This window comes from Astatotilapia calliptera, chromosome 14, assembly GCF_900246225.1.
Source record: "Astatotilapia calliptera chromosome 14, fAstCal1.2, whole genome shotgun sequence".
Taxonomy (NCBI): domain Eukaryota; kingdom Metazoa; phylum Chordata; class Actinopteri; order Cichliformes; family Cichlidae; genus Astatotilapia; species Astatotilapia calliptera.
In genome coordinates this window covers 22356080-22379694 of record NC_039315.1, presented here as the reverse complement: position 1 = coordinate 22379694, position 23615 = coordinate 22356080, and the positions used below count along the sequence as shown (strand labels likewise).

Sequence of the window (23615 nt, the reverse complement as noted above, 5' to 3'; positions counted from 1 at the left end):
TATGTTCTCTTCATTTTTTTTATTGAAAAAGGTCCACATTAATCACATAAATCACACCATTCCAACAGATTCTTTGTGGAAAATACCTACAGCAAGAAAACGACACAGAAGATGGTTTGCAACTTAAATTAAGCACCAGACGATTTGCCACCTTCCCCCTGCAAGCTCAGCTCGTGCAGGGGAACAGTTCAGTGCAGGCTGGAGGCAAAATGAGAGGGGGAATGAGACAGCACTGTAAAACAGCTTGTGCATCGATCTTTTTTCTCTTTAAACATTAAAGATATTGCAAAAAAAACAAAAACGCACACACAGGTCGTAGCCGAACACACGCAGGCAAAAACAGGATGTGAAAGAGGACTCGTACTTAATATAAGCATGCTGTCTGCTGTGCCGACTGCTGTTTGTTTGTGGAAGTCTTAAAAAAGGCACTTTTTTTTTAGATTATTCAAACCAGCATGTTCTTAAGACGAAGCCATGTAAACAGATTTGTTCCCTGGGAAAGTCGAATGTTTCTAAGCTCGGATATTCAGTCCACAGATTGTCAATTGGAATGTGCTACTGAGGTAACAATCATACCAAAAACAAAACATGCGCGCGCATAAAATCACACACAATTACACACGTGCACAGTTTCCTGCCATAATTTCACAAATAATAAAGCTACCCACCACAATTTATAACTTTAAACATTATAGCTCATCACGCATTTTGTCCCCTTTAGGTTTAACCACTCTGCCGATGTACAGGATGGAGTTGGTCTTGTTGTCCTTTACCAGGAAAATGAAGGGGTGATCTACGTAGAAGAGTTTGGGGTTTCTCAGCTTCTCAGTACCGAAGATGCTTGTGTCGTATGGGTTTCCTTCGATGTCAAGCTCCAGGGCTGATGCGTGGAAGACGCTGGAAAGGTAGAGATCCTTCTTTCCAGAGATGTTGGACAGGTCAGCCTTGGCTTTGTCCACAGCTTCTGTCAAGCCCAGCTCAGCCAGGTGTTTCTGCAAAACACAGATGAAGTTGCTCAGCGCTCTGGGTTCACAGTAATATTTTCTAACACTCTTAAAGTTACACTCCATTTGAGCCATCCAGTGTGCAAACATTTACCTGCAGGTTGTGGCTGACTTCCACTGAGATCTTAGGCAGGGAGATGGCTACGGCTCTGTTCTCCATCTTGCTGAGCCAAGTGTCCACCTGCTTCCTTGTCAAGAGTTTCTCCAGGCGCTCCAGGGGCTCCAGGTGATAGGGCATGATAAGGATCATGGAGGCCTGTTTCTGGCCCAGAGGCATGTTCAGCACAAAGACTTTATTTTCTGTGTCCTCGTAGAAATCATAAAGACCTGAGAGAGGGGCAGACAAAGCAGATCTTATCACATGTGTGTACTGGAAGGCGGGGTGGGTTATCAGCTTCTGGAGACATAATAAGATCAAAAAGAAAGATGAGAGAGAAACTCACCTGTGCGGTGCATCATGGGAACTCCGACAGTAAATGAGCGAGTAACCAGGAAACCACGGGTGTCCACCATTTTATCGTGGAATTTCTCCTCCCAGTGAGCTGTGAGGGGGGAAAAAGACACGAGGTCACAACTCTGCACAGGCGTCTGGCCTCACAAAGAGCTTCAGTCAGGCGTTAACGCCATACTCACGCTTAAAGAACATGGCGTTGACGATCATGGCTCCGTCTGGGTTTTGCACGTCCTTGGTGACCTCAGGCAGCTTGCCGCCTGTGGACTTGGCCGCCCACTCGTTGATGGAGTTCACTGCGCTCCTCTTGTCCCTGAAATTGATTTTGGAGTGGTCGTAGTTGTAGTGCTTCTTGCTGTTCTTCACAAACTCGTCAGCGAAGGACACAGAGCTGGGGCCGTAGAGGCGGTTGTTGATTTTCCAGGTGGTGTTGCGTGTCTTGGCGTTGCTCACCTGAGAAGAAGTGGCACATGTACGCCATTAATTTGTGATATAAAGACAACTCGGAGTCTATGGCCTGTGGTGATGATGGTGGAATTATGAAACAAGGGAAGCTCCTTACCTCAGTGAGGAGCTCTGACAGGCCTGCGTGCAGATGCTCATCCTTGAGTTTGTCAGCGCTGAGGACTGTTTTCACCTGGGAGGCAGTGGAGGCTTTGCCACCAAGAGCCACCAGCCCCAGAGAGGAGGCCACCACCACAGGAGAAATGATGATGTTCTCTGTGTCTTTCTCCTTTGCCATGGTGTGGTAGAGGCTAAAGTGAAATTAAAAAAATGCATATATTTATATATAAACACAGAGAATATTACTTTATGTTACAAGTGCGCCAGAATCAATAATATACAAACCTGAAGGCCAAGTTGGTGCTTTTATCAGCCAGCGCGGTGGCGTGGGTGCTCAGCTTCACATCCTCTGCAGAGGCCACCAAGGCCAGCAGACAAAGGCCTACAATGTTAGTCATCCACATCCTGTCTGTCTCCAACAGCAGCTGCACTCTGTGAAAAGGAAGCAAAGAGAACGATGATGACATTATTCCTTAAAAAGAACAAGAAGAAAAAGAAAAAGAAGAGCATGTTTGTGATATTCAGAAATATATTCATTTATTAAAATATATCTCAGAAAGAAAATGCCAGGGAGCCGACTACACTTGGGCTGTGGAGGAAGGGCAGAGTTGACCCAGCCCACTCAGGAGCTCTGGAATGTCCCGAGTTTGAGGGAGACATGTTTCGTGCCACGTCAGCAGCGACCGCCGCCTGAGCTGAACAGCTGAAACTCGACGTTTACTTGGATTGAGCTGGATCTCGCTTCTCCGGACACATTTTAAGTGATACAAATGGTTAATAGTGTCTCCTCAGATGCGAGGATCAGAAATCCCTTTGCAACAGTCTTGCGAGACATACAGTGCAGACTTTTTTCATGTTGCCTGCAGAGAAAGAAAAGGGCGTATGCCTGTAGGCTGCACCCAAATCATCCCATCTCTGGTTCAAACAATGGCTCTGAATAACCAGCTGCACTGGCATACTGTTTCTCATGCAGACTCACACTGCATCTGTTCCTCTGTGATTGCATGTTTGTGATACCTTGAGATGTTTTCATTTCTGCGATTTTCATTCTGAAAGACAAGAGGTGTATGTAGTAATCTCTGTGGAGCAGGCAGTGAGAACATATAGGCAGATTCTCATGGAGAGAAACTCTATGCACAGTACGAAGTCTAACGTCTCTGTTCTAGTTTCAAGTTTTCAACCACTAGAATTTAAACATTAAATATTAAGCTGCCAATCTAGTCAACCCACCGCTCATTCAAGATGAGGCACTTTTCACTGTTTGTTTCCCGACCCTGGAGGGGGGGAAATACTTTGATCCAATGAGCTCCAATGAGTCAAAGTGATACTCTTCCTAGTGGAAAGACAAGCTAAACTGGGTGCAGGCACGCTACTTTCCTGCAAACCTTTTTTTTATTTGTTTGAACTGAATGCATTTAAACTGTTGTCAAAGTTCTGACATGGAAGCAGCAGAAAGCCTGCGCCACCCTGCCAGCTGCATGACAACTTTCAGCTCTGATAACAGGTCAGGATTTGTTCCCTACTGGAAACAGAAGAAATACAAGAAGTATTCTCTGACAGACAGAGGAATCTCAGCTGCAGCTTTCAAACTGGGTAAAATGGAGGGTAGCTGAACTGCAGCTGTAACACATGATAACAAAGCAGTTCATTCAGTCGCCGCATTCCTCCCTGTGAAACAAAGACCGTTATCTTCTGATCCTTACCTGGCACAGATTATCGCAGGGTTGCTTCTCCGAGCTGTGTCCGGTGGATAGCGTGGCTGTGACAGACTTCCCTGGCTCTATATATCCTAAAAGAGAATTTTCTAGAAGTTGGGAATGGGATATTCAAATGAGGGTGTCTGTGTTTCCTCAGGAAGCTGGGAGCTGGGACATCCCCCTCTTGAAATCACAGGGTGGGATGAAAGCTGTGCCGACTGAAGTAAATGCTGGTCCTGGATCAGCGTTAAAACTTTCCCACAAAAGGCTCCTGAATAGAAAATCTGAATCCTGGTCAGTCTTAAGTTTCTGCCTCAGTCCCCTCGGTTTTTAACACTGCTTGCTGACTCAATCTTAAACTCTGGTTTCATCACATGATTGGAGATAAAGATTAAGCTGCCACTGACTGTGAATTAAATGATTGCTTTGCATGCATATAAATACAGTGTTAAAGTTCTTTTTGCACTCTTTGGCATTTGTGTGTATGAGCTTCTCTTCAAGTGTGGAACACCACCATGCATCAAAACAGTCTCCGCAGGCAGGATGTTACTCAGAAAGCATTTTTACTCCAGAATAAAAGCTGTAACTTGTTCCCTGGCTGTTGTTAAACTGCTGCTTAACTTCACATGGAAACATCCAGAAAGTTTCATGCAGCAGTATTCATGCCTCCCCAGAAGTTGCAGGAGCCTCAGCCCTACCCCCACACTGCCACGTCTGTCCAACTCAGCTGCTGATTGCAGGGTAGCTACTAAACGATGGGGGTTGTCTGGAAGACCACTGATGTTTAAAAAAAAAAAAGAAAAGCAGGATCTGCTTTCTTCGGAAAGAAAAGTTTCATAAAACTGCTGAGCCTTTTCTTTAGCACACAGATTAATGTTATTGTTGGTATTGTGATCTCAAAATCGCACATTTACATTCACAAGATTATCTGTCTCCTGTTTCATCTCTGATGTATATAAAGAGACCGAAACCTGCCTCCAGTACAAAGAGAGACATTTCATGCTATAGCTTTACTTATGCAGATAATAAAATATTGATCTGGGTGTCTGACACTGCAGGACTAGGTGTTCTCCAACTAAAGTATTTCCATCTATCTCTTGACCCCCCTCCCAGTGCTTTTCTTTTACTGCTCTCTACAAATTGCCCTGACATGCCAGCTGATGAGTGGCTTGACTTTTTTAGTGATGTGTTGGGGGAGGCATCTAGAACTTTCTATGAAATTTTGAGAGACAAAAAAGTCCACAACCCACTCATAGCCATGTTTAGAACTCACAAGTACCTGAAGCTGAGTTACATACATGACTACCCAACAAATGAGCTCATTAACAGTTTTTACAACCCACCCCACCCCCATGTTTGTTTGTCCTTCTGAAGGCCCAGGAGTGACAGTTTACACTGAGATTCCTCAGCATGTGCAGACTCGAGTTCAACCAGATGCCAATTAATCGAGACTAAATCATTAAGATAAAAATGCTTTTACTCTCTGCCTTGTGTGGTATAAAGGGACATGCATAAGAAATGATGTGGGGAGGAAACAGTTACCTGCTGTTCCCCTCACAGTGCCTCATCTGTGTGGTCTAAATATACACCACGTGTGTGTACGTGTCTGTGTGAGCATGCAGAAGCTTCCAGAGCTTTTCCCAACCAACATCAAACACACAACTGAATAACTGTGACATAATCACGTTCATCAGATAGAAGATGCCTAACCGCAACATGATGCAATTTTTCACCATTAGAAAATTAAAAGACCATCTGCAGATTGCGTTTTATAAAAATAAGCAAAAGTAAGGATGCAGGCACGTGCCAGACACGTTTTCTCTTCTGCAGAATCTGATGCAAGGGTGGGAATAGTCTTCAGAGGGTGGAGCAACTCTTACATAACTCCAGGGAAGAATTGCTATTCGAGGACAAGGAGCCTATGCAACATCTGGACGTCATTGCACCAGCCATCAGCAACGACGGCAACTTCTTTGCTTTCTGGAGTTTCTTCAGTAAACTCTTCTCTTGGATAATATATATATATATATATATATATATGGAGGTTGTGAACAGAGTTCAGTCTCTTCAGTCACTCCTGACATCTGTGTTAGTTTATCAAACAAAACAAAACCTAAGAGAGGCTTTCTCAATGGTGAGCTTCCTGTTTATCATTTTAAGATATATGCCTGTTTGGTTTCCTCCAAACGTACTTAATAGGGCCTGAAAATCTGTTTATGGATTCCAATATATACTCCATCCAGGTGGAATAGAGAGAAGAGGAACCTTTTTGTTACAAAAAAAAAAAAGTAATTTACCTAAGAAAAGTAAAAATGCATAAAAAGTTTTCTGCATGATTCAAAGTTCCCACATCAAAGTATAAAGTTTTAAACAATTTCAAGATGATATCCACGCAAACTACTAAAGGTAGGACTCCAAACTGAGAAACACAAAGTTGTCAGTGAAGAACTTAAAGCACAGCTGCAAGAAGATGACGCAAGACCAAAGAAATGTTTCAGCTCAACTGTATGATGTAACTGTGACGGGCCTAAGCTCACGGTCAGTATCAGTGGTTGGGCCTGCTTTTTACATTCTCCTTCTCAGGTCCAGGTTCCTCACTAGTGGTGTGCGGATCGATACTGAAACATCGATTCTTCCGGCTGTATAAATGTGTCGCAGCCCCTGGCGTGCACACTCACAACAATGGCTGAGCGCAAACAGAGTCCTGTGTGGACACGTTGTTGTGGCAACACCACTGACCTTGTCAAACACCTCGGAGTAAATCACATCACAGAATATGATAAGCTTATGTTGAGGCGAACTGAAGAGGAGGACAGGGACAGGTGCTGCTAGGGCGAGACAGACGTCTCTCGCAGAGTCCTTTAGTGCTGCAGGCAGGCAACATGCTCAAATAGCGTACAACGTCAGTTTTTTTTGTTTCTATATGATTATTCTGCATTATTAAGCAATAAAAACAAGTTGTCTAATGTCCTCTAATCATTATGAAGCAATATGGTTATGTTATTATTACAATTACATAATACAATTATATATTGTATTATGAAATGCAATGAAACATTAAGTTTTTGTACAGAGTATCGGTATCGGATCAGTATCGCCGATACCACCCTGAATTTTACTTGGTATCGGATCGGAAAGGAAATCGGTGGTATCGCACATCACTATTCCTCACATCTAATAAAGGACTTCATCTGCTTGGTAGTCTCTATGAGCTGAAATGTCCTTTGTCTTTTGAGCAGTTTTGTTCTTGGTCAGATTTACAACTGTAAAATGGAGTGCTTTTGGAGTGCTTTTTACAGTAAACACCAATCACACATCTTACTGTTGGTATCTTAGTATACTACCGGTCATGTTACAGAACTAAGTTAAACACACATACATTTGATGGTGTGCGTGTATCTTTACATAAATATATTCATAGATATATTCATCATTTCTGGATCCAACTTTTTTTTGGTACAAACAATAATCAAACCTTCAGTTAATGTATAAAATTTGTCAATCAGCCAGTTTAGTCCACTTTTATAAAAATACATACAGGCTTTTTAATCGGTCCTTGGTTTGTAAGTCTGAAATGACTCATATTAATGACAGATAAAATATTTTTTGCAATCGAATGCTAAATGAGAAAATGATTTAATGATTTTTAAGTAAACTGGAGAGTTACATGAGCTTTTAACTCACCCTGATCTAGAAGTTAAACTTCAGAGCCATCCCCCGATCACTGTAAACTTTTAAAATGATCCACCTGTTCAGCTGCATTAATAGAATTACTGACCCTTTTTTCTCCTGGTGCAAGTCCAGGAAAAAAAAAAATTATATATATATACACTGAACAAAAATATAAACGCAACACTTTTGTTTTCGCTCCCATTCCCCATGGGATGGACGTAGAGACCTAAAATTCTATTGTGTGCAGTTACACACAAGTTACACACAAGCACTCATATATATATTCAAATAATTTAAAAAAAATGTTCATTTACCTGTTACTACCACACACCAAATACCGTCGTTGGTACTTGCTGGCTTGTGTAGCCTCTAGGTAACAAAAACTCAACACTGCCCCTAGCATTCTGGAGCACTTCTGTTGTCTTTTGTACATGTTTTGGAGTTTTTACGTGCTTCTGAGTTTTTACGTGTTTTGAAATTTGTACGTGCTTTGTCTGTACGGGCGACCGTAAATATACTTTTATTTATTCACCCCACATACAATAATAAATAAATCATAATACAAAAACCAACTATTCACATTTCAACTTTTACCCTTTTACCCCTTTACCCCCTTTACACCCTGATTGGGACCCACACCCAGTTTCACACCTTGGCTCAGGCGATTAGAGGATCATCAGGGGGTCCTTTTGTCCCTCTGTGGGGGGAAACTCCCACTGAGTTTAAATCTGGGACTCCCCACCATTTGACCTTAGAACTGAAGAAGCTTCTCGGAAGAGAGGTGAAACGTCTTCAAGTAACTTAAAGAAGTCCAGACGCTTTTCTTTGCAAACTCCTTTGATTTCAACTTTTAAATATTTAAATTTTCAGCTTTTTCCTTTTAAACAAATTTAAAGTAAAACAACACAAAACACTGCAAACCACAACACAATTAAATATAAATTAAAATATGAAAACGAAAAGGACATGCATATTCTCTGTCATATGGGCCTGCATGAATAAACTTTCTGAATCCTTTATCAAAATAGTTGTGGATGATTACTATACCTTTGTCCCTGGCTCTCTTTCTCTCTCTTTCCCTCCCGCTCTGTTCCTGTGCTACTGCAAGTGTAACTACCGCCCCTCCCCCCTCTTCCCAGCGCAAAGGCGTGCAGAGTATAGCAGGAAAAAAGTGCGAGAGAGAGGGTGAGAGAAAGAAAAAAAACCCCACAGCTCGCGATAAGGAGCCGGCTCGCGTCGTTCACTTCAAAGACCCGGCTCTAAGAGCCGTTTCGTTTGCGACCGACACATCACTACAAGCGGTGCGGCTTCGTAGCTTAGCAAAGTCTTACTAAAACATTTGACAGATTTTTGAGCACCGTGTACCACATAAAATCGTTTCGAGGTCAGTAAACACAACCAGAATTCATACATAAGGCACATGGGACTATAAGGGGCACTGTCGATTTTCCGAAAAATTAAAGGATTGATTTTAAGTGTGCCGTATTTTCCAAAAAACACGGTAATAACAACGGCCCGCTAGCATGCTCTACCAGAAAATGTGCTTTGTTGTGTATCTGACGGACGAAAGCTAAACCAGTTTCACACCACTGAAGTTGCAGCATTTTAACAAAGCAATTCTGGTTCATCTGTTTCATTCAACGATCCGCTTTCGCCCTTCTTATTCTCCGTCACCGCCATGCTTTTTCCGCCATGTGTGTATGAAAACAAAGGCACTGCGCATGCGTGTCTTACCCGTATTCTATCGCCATATTTAATTTTCTTATCGTTGCCCAACATTATACCAGTATTACTGTGAATGGTATGATATGGCCCAGCTCTACTTGCATGCTTTGGTCGCATATGAGGTAAATTATATTAAAAAATTGAGTTTCATGATGTGACTGTGTAGCCACTATTGTTTTAAGGCTTTACAGTCATAATTGGTGACGATCCCAACCCAAGTTCCAAACATTAACCCTAAATTTGTAAATTCCTTTTCAACCAAGCAAACAGAAATAATTTTTTTGTAGGGAAACAGAATACATATCCTATAGGGTTAAATTTAGGGCTAAGGTCATCACCAGTCATGGCTTTCTCTTCAGAGGGCCTATATAGCATGAATATGCCCCCTGGTGGGACAAATGGAATGCTCCCTTAAAACATGACCATTTTGTTTTGTGTGTTATTGTTTTTTACTGTAATAAAAGTAGGAGATTATTTTCAGGTTTGAATTCTTTCTGGAGAAATTACTTTAAATTATTTAAAAATCTTTTTCTTAAAATAAAGGCAATGTACTGAATTGCAATAACGTTATTGCACTTTGGCACTACGGACATTAAAAGAAGATTTGCACAGAGCCATATCCCTTCCCCCCAAGACATGAAGCAGGCATGAAGAAGATCTGGGCCCCAGACATCTAGAGGCCCCCCAGAGCGCAAGAGCACAAGAAGAACTGAGGGCCCTCCACACCCCAGAAGGGACCTGGCCAAGCCACGGGGGTGAGGCCCTGCCAAGCAGCCACTGAGAGTGAGCAATACATACCTGGGCATCCATCCCCAGACACAGAGAACCACCAATACAATGACAGGTGGGGGCATCAGCCACTGGCACGAAGTGTGGTGGGGAGAGCTAGGCCTCCATACCTGGGTGTGGGGGCTGAGATGTACTGAGAGAGGTGCAGTCTAAGACCCAACCTGACGCACAGACACAGACAAACAGGCACACACAGACACAGAGATCCATTCCCACTCTCATGCACACATCCTGGAGCCAGCCACTGACCCTGGTAGGCACCCCTGTTCCCCGAAATCCAGCAAGGCGAGGGAGCCCGGGCCCATCCAGAATGGGGCCCACAGAAGCAGCACCGCCAAGCCCTACAGAGCTTGGGGTGGCCCAGCTGACCCCATTGCAGAGGAAAAAACACCCACCCCAACATTCAGTGAACTCCCACACTACATAAGACAACAGACACCCAGGATGAGTTCATCTTCCATCTCTGTTAGCCCAGCCAGCCCAGCCACTGGCAATCATTTCAAATTTGAAACAAATGCTAATCAGACCCACAGATAAAATGTGTGATGTGAATCAACAACCACTAGATGGCGCAAAAACACAACTTACTACATGACACCATTACACCACTGCAGTTTTTGGCAGCATCCTCAGAAATAAATTGCCAAAGCTGTAGTTGTTGTTATATTTAACTTTTGCCTCTTTTATGCATTTTAATTCATGGGCCAGTTTTTGGAAGTGCTACTGATCTTAACAATAAAACAATAAAACCATCGGGGTTTTATTGTTAGATCATTTTAAAATGATGTAACTGTTAAATCAAAGCCCCATCATCTCATATATTATATCTGTAAGAAAATGGGTATATTCTTACCCAGAACTGCCAAAGGTAACATAGTTTTTTTGTCATGTCTGTGCAGAGAAGTGGGGGAACTGCAGGGTGATGCTCAGAGCAGAGCAGCCATACCACAACCATATCTCAAACTTGTATCTCATGAAAGGTATCAAGTTGTTTTGAGCCAGAATGAACATTTAGCCTATGTACAATACAATAAGGCAGGGTCATAAAGATACTTGCAAAACAGGTTATTTTTAACTTCATAACTCATCTTTATTAAAGCCTATTTATCAATATAACCAAAAATGTTGGAGATTGCAAAAGCACTGGCACTCATGTTTCGGAACAACACCAGGCTGTGGACACACTTTTACTGTCATATTTTTACTGTAATTTAATTATTAAAATGTCTTCCTAATTTATTTATTTATTTCGTTAGTTATTTGTTGCCAATGTGAAGCCATTAAAAAAATCTGAGCTCTGTTTTTAATCCGTTCTTTATTTACATAATTACCGCATATTATCCCAAATTAATTTTGAGCTTCCCCACACTACTCTTCTTCTCTGATAATTAACTTATTTAGATGTGATAGTGATTGTGGTGCATGTTGCAGACTTTGTTTATTAGTGAATTTTTTAGTTTTAATTTGTAATGAAATCATCTGAATCATTTATAAAACTAATTTAAAAAGCCTAAAACTTACTCTTAAGTAATTATTTTCTCTGCTTTTCTCTGTGTCAAGCTGACCTGGCTGAATGAAGGACTCCATAGTATCATATTCTGTTCTCATACAATCTTTCAGTGCCTGATATACACAACCATATTTTGCACATAATGTTCTGACCGTATTCTGTGACCATGGCAGACAGATAACTTGTCTCTATTTGTATTATTATTATACTTAACCCCACCCCTTTTTTATTGTTATCTTTAAAACTGGTTTGATGTGTCATACATTAATTGTCGTTCAATCTATTCTTTTATTTTGTTTAGGGTTAGTAACTTGCATGCATTATTTACATGCTTTAAACTGTACCTGCTTACATTTAATATTTAGTCTTGCATTATTTATTTTGTTTTATGAATCCAACCTGCATGCTTCTCTGCATTTTAAGCAGCAAAATGTGCTTCGACATGGAATCAAATACACTATATACAAAATATTTTCCTTACTTTCTTTCATTTTTGATTCATTACATATCATGTATAACCATGCGTACACATGCTATATATAGTTCAGTTCAATTCAGTTTAGTTTTATTGGACTCACTTTTATTTATATAGCACCAAATCACAACAACAGTCACCTCAAGGCCCTTTGTGTACAGTGTTGTGGGAAACTATTTGCCTGCTTCTTGATTTCTTTGTTTTCTGCATATTGGTCACACTTACATGTTTCAGATCATCAGACCCATTTTCATTCTAAACAAAGATAACCTGAATGAATATAAAATGCATGTTTTAAATGAGAAAAAAATAGCTATTCTAACCTGGTCCTGTGTGGGAAAAATAATTGCCCCCCAAAACCAAATAAATAGTTTGAGCACCCTTGGCAATGAGCCTTTCACATCACTGTAGAGGAATTTTGACCTGTTCTTCTTTGCAGAATTGTTTTAATTCAATCGCACTGGACAGTTTTTGAACATGAACAGTCTGTTTAAGGTCAAGCCACAGCATCTCAACCTGATTTGAGTCTGGACTTTGATTAGGCCAAAAGCTTAATTTTGTCTTTTCTTTTTTTAAGCCATTCTGAGCTGGAATTGCTGCTGTGGTTTGGATCATTCTCCTGCTGCAAAACCCAAGTGGGCTTAAACTTTAAACTGATGGCCCGACATTCTCCTTTTGGGCTTTCTGACAGGGAGTAGAGTTCATTGTTCCTTTAATTACATCAGGTCATCCATGACTTGAAGCAGCAAAGCAGCCTCAGACCGTTACAATACCACCACCATATTTAACTGTTTGTATGATGTTCTTTTTTATGAAATGCTGTGTTCGTTTTATGCAGCTGTAACAGGACTCGAAGCTTCCAAAACGTTCAGCCTTTGTCTCGTCAGTCCACAGAATATTTTCCCAGAAGTCTTGGTAACCATCAAGTTGTTTTTTTGGAAAATGTGAGATGAGCTTTGAACTTTCCCATGGATGCCAATTTTATTCAGTCTCTTTCTCATTGCTGAATAATGAAGTCGGACGTTAACTAAGGCAAGTGAAGCCTGCAGTTCCTTAAATTATATTCTGAGTTCTTTTGTGAACCCCTGGATGAGTAATCAATGCACTCTTGGGGAAATTTTTGTAGACCAGCCATTCATGAGAAGGTTTAGTTTTCCACATTATAATAATTACATGTATAATTAATTAATAATTATAATAGCTCTCACCTGGTTCACAACACCTTAGAAATGGCGTTGTAGCTCGATTGATTGATGTCACTGACTTTGTTTTTCAGCTGTTCTTGACTTTCTTTAGACTATTTCATGAAGTGTTCCTTTTGGAGCTTTTTAAGCCTGCTTTAATTTGTCAAACAAGTTGGCAGCAAACAGGTAAGAGCTTTTTCTATTTACTCAGGTTTAAATTTGTTTGATCTGAAACATATAATTATGCAAAGCTGTGAGTTTGATAGTCAAGGAGTAGCACTTTCTGTCCCAATATTTTTTACATATCAAAACCAAAGGGAAACTGAAAAATCCTCCCAAAAGCATAAACCTTCAAGAGCTGACTGCTGGCTGCCAACGTCAGGAGACACCTCTTGGACTGTGGTTGAATATATGATGAAATCGCTTAAATCCGTCCAATAACTTCATCAGCTCCTCTACAAGATATTTTACTGAGTTGCTGCCATGCTAGCTCCTCTCTGAGTTGATGTGAGAACTATGAAAACATCATACCCAGCTGTGAAATTCCAGCAAACCTACAAAGTCAGAAGAAAGCCGCAGTGTTGGCTTTTTAGTCACTCAGTCTAGACTGTCTGTGCATTTCACCATTTCATCCATATTCAAATCTTTCCTGCTCTTTTCAAATTTTGTCTCATTCTAGTGAGCATCAGTCACAAGCTCTGCCATATTACATAATAATACCTGGAGGGGAGACCCCCACCAGCCATCCTGCCCTTCCTGTCTGTGCATGCTGGCTGGCATTTTAAAATGGGTGGAGTTCAAAAGCATGCACAGCAGCTGGAGCTGCTGACTAATGCCAACCTGTGGTGAGAGGACCAGGGAAGCCCGGGCCAGCCACATCAAATGGGGATTTGTCATAGGATCTCTTGCATCCTCATGCACAGAGGCACATAGAGAGGTAATGTCAAGGTGTGTGTGCCTCTGGTGACTCCATGTATGTGAGTATCCGAGGTGGCTGACAACATGTATCACCAGTGTGTGAATGTGTGTGTGAATGGGTGAATGACTGAATGTAGTGTAAAGCGCTTTGGGGTCCTATGGACTAGAAAAGCGCTATACAAATGCAGGCCATTTACCATGCAGGCCATGTATCTGAATTACTTGTGCCAGGAAACTAATGTGCTGTTTGACAACCAACACCTACCCTTACCCCATGAGTTCTCCCACCTGACCTTTTCTTTGTCATGTGACACTACATCTGCTCCCGCTGATCATCTCTCTGTGAAAGCAGACTGCATTATTTTTTACTGTTTTATGTAAGATAGCTTCAGCTCTTCATCTCCATTAGCTGAGAATCACTGGCACTGACTGTTTCCTTGGTGATAAACCTGATTTGGTTTAACCACAACTCCCACATCTCTTGACATAAGGAACACCCAAAGTTCAGGCAAAGCAATTAAATGCAACTCATCTTGAAAACGTTTGAAAATTTCAAATGCTCTATCTGCAGATGAGTCATTTCTCCCACTCGTGAACTTCCATTTTCTAAGACAACCAGATCATCACCGTGAGAATAAGTTTTACTTTTATCACAAGAAGCTTTATGTGCAGAGAAATTCTGCATGGTCTCTCCACATGTGGTCAATTTTTGCACATGAGTACTAAACATTTCACAGTGCGTCCAGCGGTCGATCATGAGGGACTGCTGCCATTACATGCTGTCTCTGATTATAACTGCAGATGGTGTTTGTTTGACAGAAATCAATAAATCGCTTTCGTTTGATGAGTCATAGACATGTGTCTGCATATCAAGTCTGAACTGAAAAAAAGGCTGAGTGCACAGACAAATGAGTGGTGGATTATTGTGATTTTTCTAAATGAATGTAATCAGATATAATGCTTTCAAGTGGTGCAAGAAGGTACACTGATCCAGAGCCCAAGCAATTTATTCTTGGGCCGATATTTGCTGTTTGTCGATCTGTCAAGATTACTATTTATTATGGCTGATAAATAAAATATTAAAAGTAAAGATGACATGGGAGATATTCAATCATGTTATAAGTGTTAATGCTGAATAAGTTGCCCACTAGAGGGCACTCTGCAAATGTCTTTAGAGCCACAAACACAACAAGCAGCTGATCTGAGCTGTTAGGAAGAGTATAAACTAATACATTAAAAAAAACCAACAAAAAAACCCCCAAACAAACTACAGATAATAAACGTGAGAGAAATGTGTTCATATGGCTGAAAGAAAAAAGTATCAGCTGATATATCGGAATACACACACATGTACACACACACACACACACACACGTAGAAAAATATCTAGTATACACATCCAGAAATGCATATACTATTATATATTGTACATATATTTATTAGTTTCAGATGTAGCCATTCTTGTATTTTGCTTGTTTACATTATTGTATTTTGCACAACTCTGTTGCTTGTGAAGCTCGCACACAAGAATTTCACTCACATGTGCTGTACCAATGTATCTGCACATGTGATGTGACAATAAAAGTGATTTGATTTGATTTGAATACCGAATTTTAAATGACAAAATATTGGCATCGGTATTGGTTTTAAAAGTCCTATAAAACAGAGCTTTAGCTATTCACTTGGTAAAGAGAATCACAGAAAATATGGACATCAAGAAATTATGTTTAAAATGGAATTTGGCTAAATGGAAAGACATTGTACCTTAATCAGTGACAGCAAAAACAAAACATTTAAAATCTATGCTAAGGCAGTTATGATGTCACGTATAAAGCAGATAAAAAATAATTTCAAGCTCAGATGGCTTTTGTTGCACTTGTCAAACAAAAGTCAGCTTTTGATCAAGATTTCTTAATGTCAGCTTGGTGAATTAGTTATGCAGTTAAGATAACAGATTAAACCAGTGCTCTTTGGTTTATAAACTACTGTATTTGAGTACTGATGCATTCGTGTCGCCTCGAATTTTCGGTTTACATCTCAGCTGATGGTAATGAGGGTACCGTTTGACGTCAGAGGTGTTAGTGCTGAAAGAAATTTATTTCGGCGGCATGATGTGTCCAAATTTAGCAGAAAACTGGTCACTTTTTTTCTTTTTGGTTAATTCAAACAAACTGGAGGGTTTGGGGGCTGTCTTTTTGATGTGTCATGAACGCGCAGGCCGGGAGTAAAGTCAGCCCGGTGACGCCTCCTCACTGTAACAGAGGGCTGGAGATAAAAGGACCGACACTCACTCCTCCCACTAGCCAGTACATTGAATTACTTTGTCGGTGTAAGTATCCGTATTCACGCAGGGGAGGCTGAGTTAACAGAGAAGAGAGGGGGAAAGAAAAACCCGGACGGAGCGGTTCAAAGATAAAGGAGACAGGAGTTATTTTAGCTAGGACATATACCGGTCACAGCGTCCGCACTCAGCCGGCATTTTTCTCCTTAGTTTTCTTGGTGAAACTTCGGCTCCTCATCCGTTACCGCTGGCACGGGGTGTCCCCGTTTGACTGTTGAGTCGGGGGCTTTTTTTTCTTTTTCAAAGGAAACGAAACTTTTTACACGGAACCTTCGAGCCAGCTGATAACAAATAAAGGCACCCAGAAAGGTGAGTGTATCTATCTTTAACCTGTTTTAGTTTATTTGCAGTTACACACCTCATTAAAATATGTTCCAGAGACTCTTGACCACTAGCCATCAGTCCCGTAACGTGTCGGCGGTTAAATATGAGGCAAGTCAAGTGTCCTTTTTCACATGCAGAGGTTAGAAGTACATGCAGTCCATTAGCTATGACCATGTGCATTTACGCATCACTTACGGCATATTGGTGGATACGCCCATGGTGATGTTTTCCCATTGGAGGGGCTCGAATCATACATCAGCTGCACTCTCTTCATTATCTATTGGACAGTAAGGTTCATAATGCAAGTGGAACTAAGGAAGCTGAACACGGGGTCCTCCATCCATATGCCCAATGTGCGTTTGCTGATGTGTTGTGGACTGCTCTTAGGTTACCACTTGCATAATTCATGGCACTATTATTTTTTTTTCTGTTTGGAGAGGTTGATTGCTGTTTGGATTTCCCTGGTGTACTACAAGAATACAAGATTACCCTCTAGATTTGTTTTATGAAGCACTTTATCGGAGGAAGTTTATTCATCTTCAGACTTTGTCCATTGGACAGCATCCATTTGGTCAACTGTTAATAACCTTCGTGGCAGCTTTAACACTTCCCCATCTGCTACTAATTACACTTTAGTAAAAAACAAAACAAACTAACACTTTCTGTTCAGAAAGTGTTAACAGATGGTATTTATTTATGTCTCACAGGCTACCTATTACTTTTGAAGGACTTGGAGCTTGCTTAGACGGAGTTTCAGTAAAATCAATGACTGAGACTGAGTAAAGACTTTCAAAGTGACTATGCAAGCTTTTTGGTCTCTTATGGATTAACTGTCTTTGGAGTGGAGTATGCTGATCCTGTATTTTTGAACCTCTATGGGATGGCACAGTGTAGGGGAGCTCCTTTTTTGATGGCAGCCAGAACATTATTTTTATTTATTTCTCTATTACCTTGAGGCAAAGTTATTGCTCCTCTTTCAACTGAGCAAAAGGATTTTAAAGCTATGTGTAAAAATTTAGACATAAATACAATAACCTGTACTGTTGTTTCTTTTGAAATTTTTAAGTATAAAAGGGCAGAGCTGTTTTTTTTTTTTTTTTTTTTTTTTTTTTTTATGTTTAAAGTTTATCAAATGCCTCTCAGCTGACTGTCTCAGGTTTGTCTGGGCGGGGAAAGATATACTTCTTAATAGGGACGTGAAATTTCACATAATTCCCAGGTTGTTTTTCTTCTTCTTTACTTACAAAAAATAAATTTATAAGTTAAAAAAAAAAAAAAAATCAGAGAATGCTTGAAGTCCTTAAATCAAACGTGTGTCTTTCAGTACCTAAGTGCATCAGGGCCCAGTCAATGTGACTGTTAAATCAGCCCCTCCACAGTAGATGCACATATTCGCTGCATTTAGTTACAGTTGGACAGATTATAAAAGTTTCACTATGAGCTGTGTGCAAAAAGGGAGTGATTCACTTTGATTCACACTGGAAGCCATTTGATATGACGTGTTGACCCGAGATCAAAGGAAGCCATATTTGCCGACTTTTAGCGAAATGACCACTGGTCAAGGGAAGTGGGTGGGACTCAAGAAAGCTCTTTCTTTAACTTCCAGGTGAACAATTAAATTGACTACTAATGAGAACCCAGGATACTGCTGGTAGACATATGACTTGGTAGTAGTTGTATCAGTTGATCACCTAGGCAACCAGAACCTTAAATGTCTGCAAGACACCAGCAATCAGCTCCATAGCTGTCTGCAATGAGCGACTGGTTTTGATGTGGAAACAGCTTGATGGTTGGCCACTGGTTGGGGTGGGGGAAAAATCAATACAGCAGCCTATTGTGACATTGTATCAATCCAGATATTGATGTTTTATTAAATATATTTAAATTCTTTAGGAATACTATGAATATCTCATGCAATACCACCTTGGGATGATCTTAACCATTGCAACTTGTTTTGACTAAATGGTTGCCCAGAGATCAATAGTGTTCCTCACAGATAGTCCTGTTGAGAAGGCAATTGCACAGGTTGCCTGATGAGAGGCAATTGCCAACCGGATCCCACTCAGTTGTGGATTTCTAGCAGTCTGAATCTGTCTTATGGCAGGTTTGAGTGTTATATGGAGGAAAATTTAATTTTGCAGCACAAAAAATAAAACTAAAACCAAAATATTTTTTCTGAAGCTGTAAAAGATTTTTTTTTATTTTTTTCCCCCTCTGCCTCCTTCATCAATGTCTGTGGTCACCATGTTGCTGTCAGTTGCTTGTCATTGTTCTGTCTTGTGAACCAGAGTCTAGTTTTATTTATGTAGTATACATTTTCCTTATGAACTGAATTTTAACTGCAAATATTTATTCAATTGTTTGATGCTTCAGGTGACTGATTAACAATGGATGCCAGTTCTGAAAAGTTGTTGGCAGGGTGGCATGTTGGGAAATGTTGCTTGTACTTCCTGAACTTGCACTCTGTGATATGTGAAAAATGTGCACAGATTAGAGCTGGGCGATATATCGAGTTTTTAAAAAATATCGATATATTTTTATACGAGATATAAGATGTGACAATATCCTTTATATCGATATAGTCTATGTTACGTTATAATTATACTTGTGGAGCCGCAGGTTTGCCTCTCTTTCGTCCACTTTCGTCTTTACGCAATGTTACTCGGCCTCGCCTCTCCTTCACTGAACACAACTCCTCGTCCCCCATCGCTTCACCTGCAGGAAGCGACAAGATGGACACGGCAAATCTCCGTTAACGAGTTACTGCGCATCGCCCCGTGCGTGGGGCTGGACGGCGTCAACGTGTTAGCTAGCTAACCACGCTAACGAGCTAACCACGCTAACGAGCTAACCACGCTAACGCCATGCAGCCCAGAGGTGCTGCACGGACTAAAATCCTTTCATTTTCTCAAAAGTTGACAGCGCACCTTATGTATGAATTCTGGTTGTGCTTGATGGCCGCGCACCGATTTTATGTGGAACACGGCGCTCAGCAATCTGTCAAAAAATGTTTTAGTACGACTTTAGTAAGCTACGCAGCTGCACCGCTTGATGGATTGTCGGAGCATTACGGCTGAGCCTCGCGGAGTGATACGTACTGTGCTTCAACGTAATATTACCCTACTGTGTATAAGGACTATAAATGGCACCTGTTAAGAGACGCGGTTGCGAAGCGGATTTCAAACTCCAGGCTGTCAGTCACGCAGTACAAGTTGGGAACAGAGCAGCTGTGAAATCTGTCTTTGTTATTGTGCTCAGCATCTTTTAGTTTACATTTTGACTGCACAATTGTGAGCTTTTTGTTATGCACAAAAACAACATTGTTTTCTTTTATTTATGGAGCATTATTATTTAATAAATGCTCAATTTATTTTTGAGTAAATTTTATGTACATCTGCTCTATGTTAATAAAAGTGCCTGTGTGACATCTGGGACACAGCTTTGACTAAGCACTCTCTTTTTGTTCTTACTTCATGGCTTTAAAAAAATATATCGAGATATATATCTTATATCGCCATCCAGCTAAAAAATATCGAGATATGAATTTTGGGTCATATCGCCCAGCCCTAGCACAGATCATCAACTGTGCAACAGTTTGTCTTATATAGTTGTTAGGCTTGTACCTAAATTATTTGAATGTCCGATCTCTAACAGCAGATCTAAAGGCCTGTAGAAACAACATTTTTGCTGGTCGTGGACTGATATTTTATTTCCAGTTTCTCATACAAAGGACATAATATTCTTTATAACATTCCAATAAGGGGAAAACATTTTATCCATCTTTAATGTGCTTTGGAAATGAGACGATGAACTAAATAATTCATTTTAATATATCCAAATGATGACTTTTCCTTTCTCATTTTTCCAACATAAATTACATATTTATATATGACAGCAAATATTCTTACTATTTCCTGGTTTTTATACACAGGGTCTAATTTTAATCCAGTGCCTTACTTTTACAATGAAAGATAAAATGGTCTACTTTACAACTGAAGGTAATCGGTTCAGAAGAACTGGTGACATACTGGGTCTAAGAACAGTGAAGTGTTCATTGCAGTGATTCACTTGTTTACCCTTTTCTTGTGTACACACACACACACACACACACACACACACACACACACACACACACACACACACACACACACACACACACACACACACACACACACACACAGTTAGTTAGAAATATTTAGAGCTTTTAAAAGAAGCTTTATGTGTTGGAGCTCTGCTCTGTGTAAAGTTGCAGTAGTGTTGGTTATATTTCCCTGTCAGAAAATATGCCAAATATCATCAATAGCTGATATGTAGGATGTATTATCTGAAAGCTCCATATATGAGAGAAGAAAGGAAAATGTCATTGGTGCTGTAAAGCTAGAAGGAAACCACATATCAAAGTGTATGCTCTGAACTCATAGTACCCATAGGGAAAAATGTTGTCATTCATTTGTTTACTCACTGAAGCTATAGCAAATGTTTAATGCAAATGTAATAGATAACTAAGTTGGATTAGGATTTAGATTTAGGGGAAAAATGAAACACTGTTTGTACAAAGCTGTATGTGATGATACATCCAGAAGACTATAATTTCCATAGCACTTCATATTGCAACCAATTTTTCCTCAAATTTCTGGGTGTTTTTCCCCAATTGTTGAACAGACTTGCTGTCTGTAATGGAGCAGATGTTGGCAAACCCAAGGGTGGAATTTGTGCTGAAGAGTTTTGAATCTGCTGGGTTGGAAGTTTGAGGTTTTTGCCTGTTGTAGCTTGCAGAGGTGTGGACTCGAGTCACATGACTTGGACTCGAGTCAGACTCGAGTCATTAATTTTATGACTTTAGACTTGACTTGAAAAAATGTTCTAAGACTTGTGACTTGACTTGGACTTTTACACCAATGACTTGGGACTTGAATTGGACTTGAACCGGTTTACTTGAAAAGACTTGATATTTTACCCCAAATATAAAATTTAACACGCATATTATATGGAGATTGAAAATGTGACGTCATTCACGGGTAGAACCGCAAAGGATTCTGGGAACTCGTGGCAAGCGGTACTAGCGCACACAGGCTTTCAATTAAAATCAGTTACACAGAGATAAAAAGAAACACAAAAATGTCAAGAAGCTGTTGTATTATTAACTGCAATAGCCGGTCGCATGACAGCCACGGAAAGCCGACGGGTAAAGAGATCGGTTGTTATCGGATTACGTTGTGGAAGAGAAATTGTTCGAGCCATGTTTCCGAAGTAACAAAGAGGCGACTGGATTGCAGCCATTCAAAGATCAAATATAACGTCCTAGAACACTCCAGCTCACAGGTTAGTCTGCTCCAAGCATTTACACAAAGGTCAGTCTGCTGTTGTAGTTAATGCGTCATTTTTCTTAACATAATTGGTGATATAGGTTACAAGCAAGTCTGGCGCTGAACAGAAATTGTCGCGCTATGCTCCTTTATTTATTGTGCATAAATAGTAAATTGTCCTGACACAATATTGTGTTTCGCTTCTGTTATTATGGTACACTGACAAAAACACATACTTTTATTCACAGGATAAAACAGTTTTTTTGTATCACTAATTGCCCAGTACGATTACAGCATACAATATTATTGTCACTGCTACATTTCTGTGATGGGTACCAGAAATTATTTCTACTACTAATTAATTACCGTTGAGCTCAAAGGTCCTATTAATAAACGGTTAACGAATGTGTATTTATGACGACGATTTGTGAGACTGGTAAACTTATGATACGTACGATGGTCTTTCGTTCTACATGGTGCATTTCAAGGTCCTGCACCCATCCGTCGGTAAACTGTACCTGGGCTTGTTGCAGTGACCGGAAGTTACTAAACTTCATGAGTGTATGCACTCACTCCAAGAACCGTATAATTATAAATATGCATATAAATATGCTAGGATGAGATAGCTGACTTCATCTAACTAGCAAATGTTTTCCAGGCTACGTTGGTGATACAGTTTTTTTTAATGTGTATATTTTTGTCATGCGATTTTAAAGCTGGTCCTACAACCGCATCCAAGAATAACATGCAGCGTATCTCAGAACTGTCGGTGAAAATTATTCTTGGAGCTAAGTTTAATTGAGCTGCATTTTAAAGAGGTGCAATTTCACAATTTGTGTATATTTTCTAAGTTCACTATTTTGTATGTGTTGAGAAAAACACAGATTTTAAAATTACATGGTCTAATATTTACATTTAGCATAACTGCAACATTATTTTTTCGTTTGTTTTTTTTAAAGACTCGAAAGGACTTGAAATTCAAAGTTTCAGACTTGTGACTTGACTCGGACTTTTACACCAGTGACTTGAGACTCGACTCTGACTTGCCTGACATTACTTGAGACTTGACTTGAGACTTGAGGATAAAGACTTGAGACTTACTTGAGACTTGCAAAACAATGACTTGGTCCCACCTCTGGTAGCTTGCTATGGAACTGTAGTTGACTGGTAATAAAAATGTATTTTTTTTTTTAAACAAGTTTGAAATGCACAAGCATCACAAGAATCTGTAGTTGTTTCCCTTATATTTAGACATGAACATGGTTTGTACCAGCTCTGGATGGTGACATAGTCAGATTACCTATTTAGCAGATTTGCATTTGCAGAAAAGTCAAATCAAGCATTGATATTTGGAATGCAAGTAGCAACATCCTGTTGTTACATGGACATGTCATGAAGCCACTTCATTAACTATAGCTTTTGATGAATTCTGGTTAAATAAGAGGCTGCTAAAGGGCCCGCCAGAAAATTCAGAAAACTTCTGCTTTCCTACGTGTCATCTTATTTCCGGAGAAAATTTCTCACCATCGTTAAGCTTTGAACATACACAAGTATGGAAGGATCTGTGTAGGTCTCAATAACGGCTTTCTGTGAATTCTCCAACTTCTTGATGGGACTAACTGTGTTTGCATCCTCCAATTCCCAACAGACGAGAA

General features: G+C 40.2%; 2 protein-coding genes across 9 annotated transcripts in view; one reads left to right on the top strand and one right to left on the bottom strand.

The window, feature by feature from the left end:
* Positions 1 to 4326, bottom strand: serpinh1b (serpin peptidase inhibitor, clade H (heat shock protein 47), member 1b). 5 transcript variants are annotated; one of them, XM_026193257.1, is made up of 8 exons: positions 3723 to 3829; positions 3037 to 3068; positions 2305 to 2451; positions 2018 to 2210; positions 1638 to 1908; positions 1448 to 1546; positions 1099 to 1331; positions 1 to 992 (listed from the first exon to the last, which is right to left on the bottom strand). In XM_026193257.1, exons 3-8 carry the CDS (start codon positions 2421 to 2423, stop codon positions 690 to 692), a joined length of 1218 nt encoding a protein of 405 aa, XP_026049042.1. In that variant the 5' UTR covers positions 2424 to 2451; positions 3037 to 3068; positions 3723 to 3829; the 3' UTR covers positions 1 to 689. The 5 variants fall into 5 exon arrangements, with proteins under 5 accessions (XP_026049042.1, XP_026049041.1, XP_026049039.1 ...); XM_026193256.1 differs by lacking the exon at positions 3037 to 3068 and having other exon boundaries at positions 3723 to 4326; XM_026193254.1 differs by having other exon boundaries at positions 2305 to 3068; positions 3723 to 3753.
* An 11808-nt stretch (positions 4327 to 16134) lies between these two features.
* Positions 16135 to 23615, top strand: part of gdpd5b (glycerophosphodiester phosphodiesterase domain containing 5b) — a 44412-nt gene continuing 36931 nt past the window's right edge. For 2 of the 4 annotated variants that reach the window (XR_003274376.1, XR_003274377.1), the window contains exon 1: positions 16144 to 16639. The gene's annotated coding sequence lies outside the window, so the exon portion shown is untranslated. Of the gene's footprint in view, positions 16640 to 23615 lie in introns of all 4 variants that reach the window. The other 2 variants (XM_026191301.1, XM_026191300.1) reach the window with 2 other exon arrangements.

What these genes read in the sequence shown, in the direction of transcription:
- serpinh1b (XM_026193253.1), bottom strand. Translation starts at nt 3,122, where the DNA reads ATGTTCTCACTGCCTGCTCCACAGAGATTACTACATACACCTCTTGTC. An exon ending in AGAAATGAAAACATCTCAAG is followed by an intron (nt 2,452 to 3,036) that starts GTATCACAAACA and finishes TCCTTTTCACAG; the next exon opens with AGTGCAGCTGCTGTTGGAGA. An exon ending in AAGTCAGCCACAACCTGCAG is followed by an intron (nt 993 to 1,098) that starts GTAAATGTTTGC and finishes TGTGTTTTGCAG; the next exon opens with AAACACCTGGCTGAGCTGGG.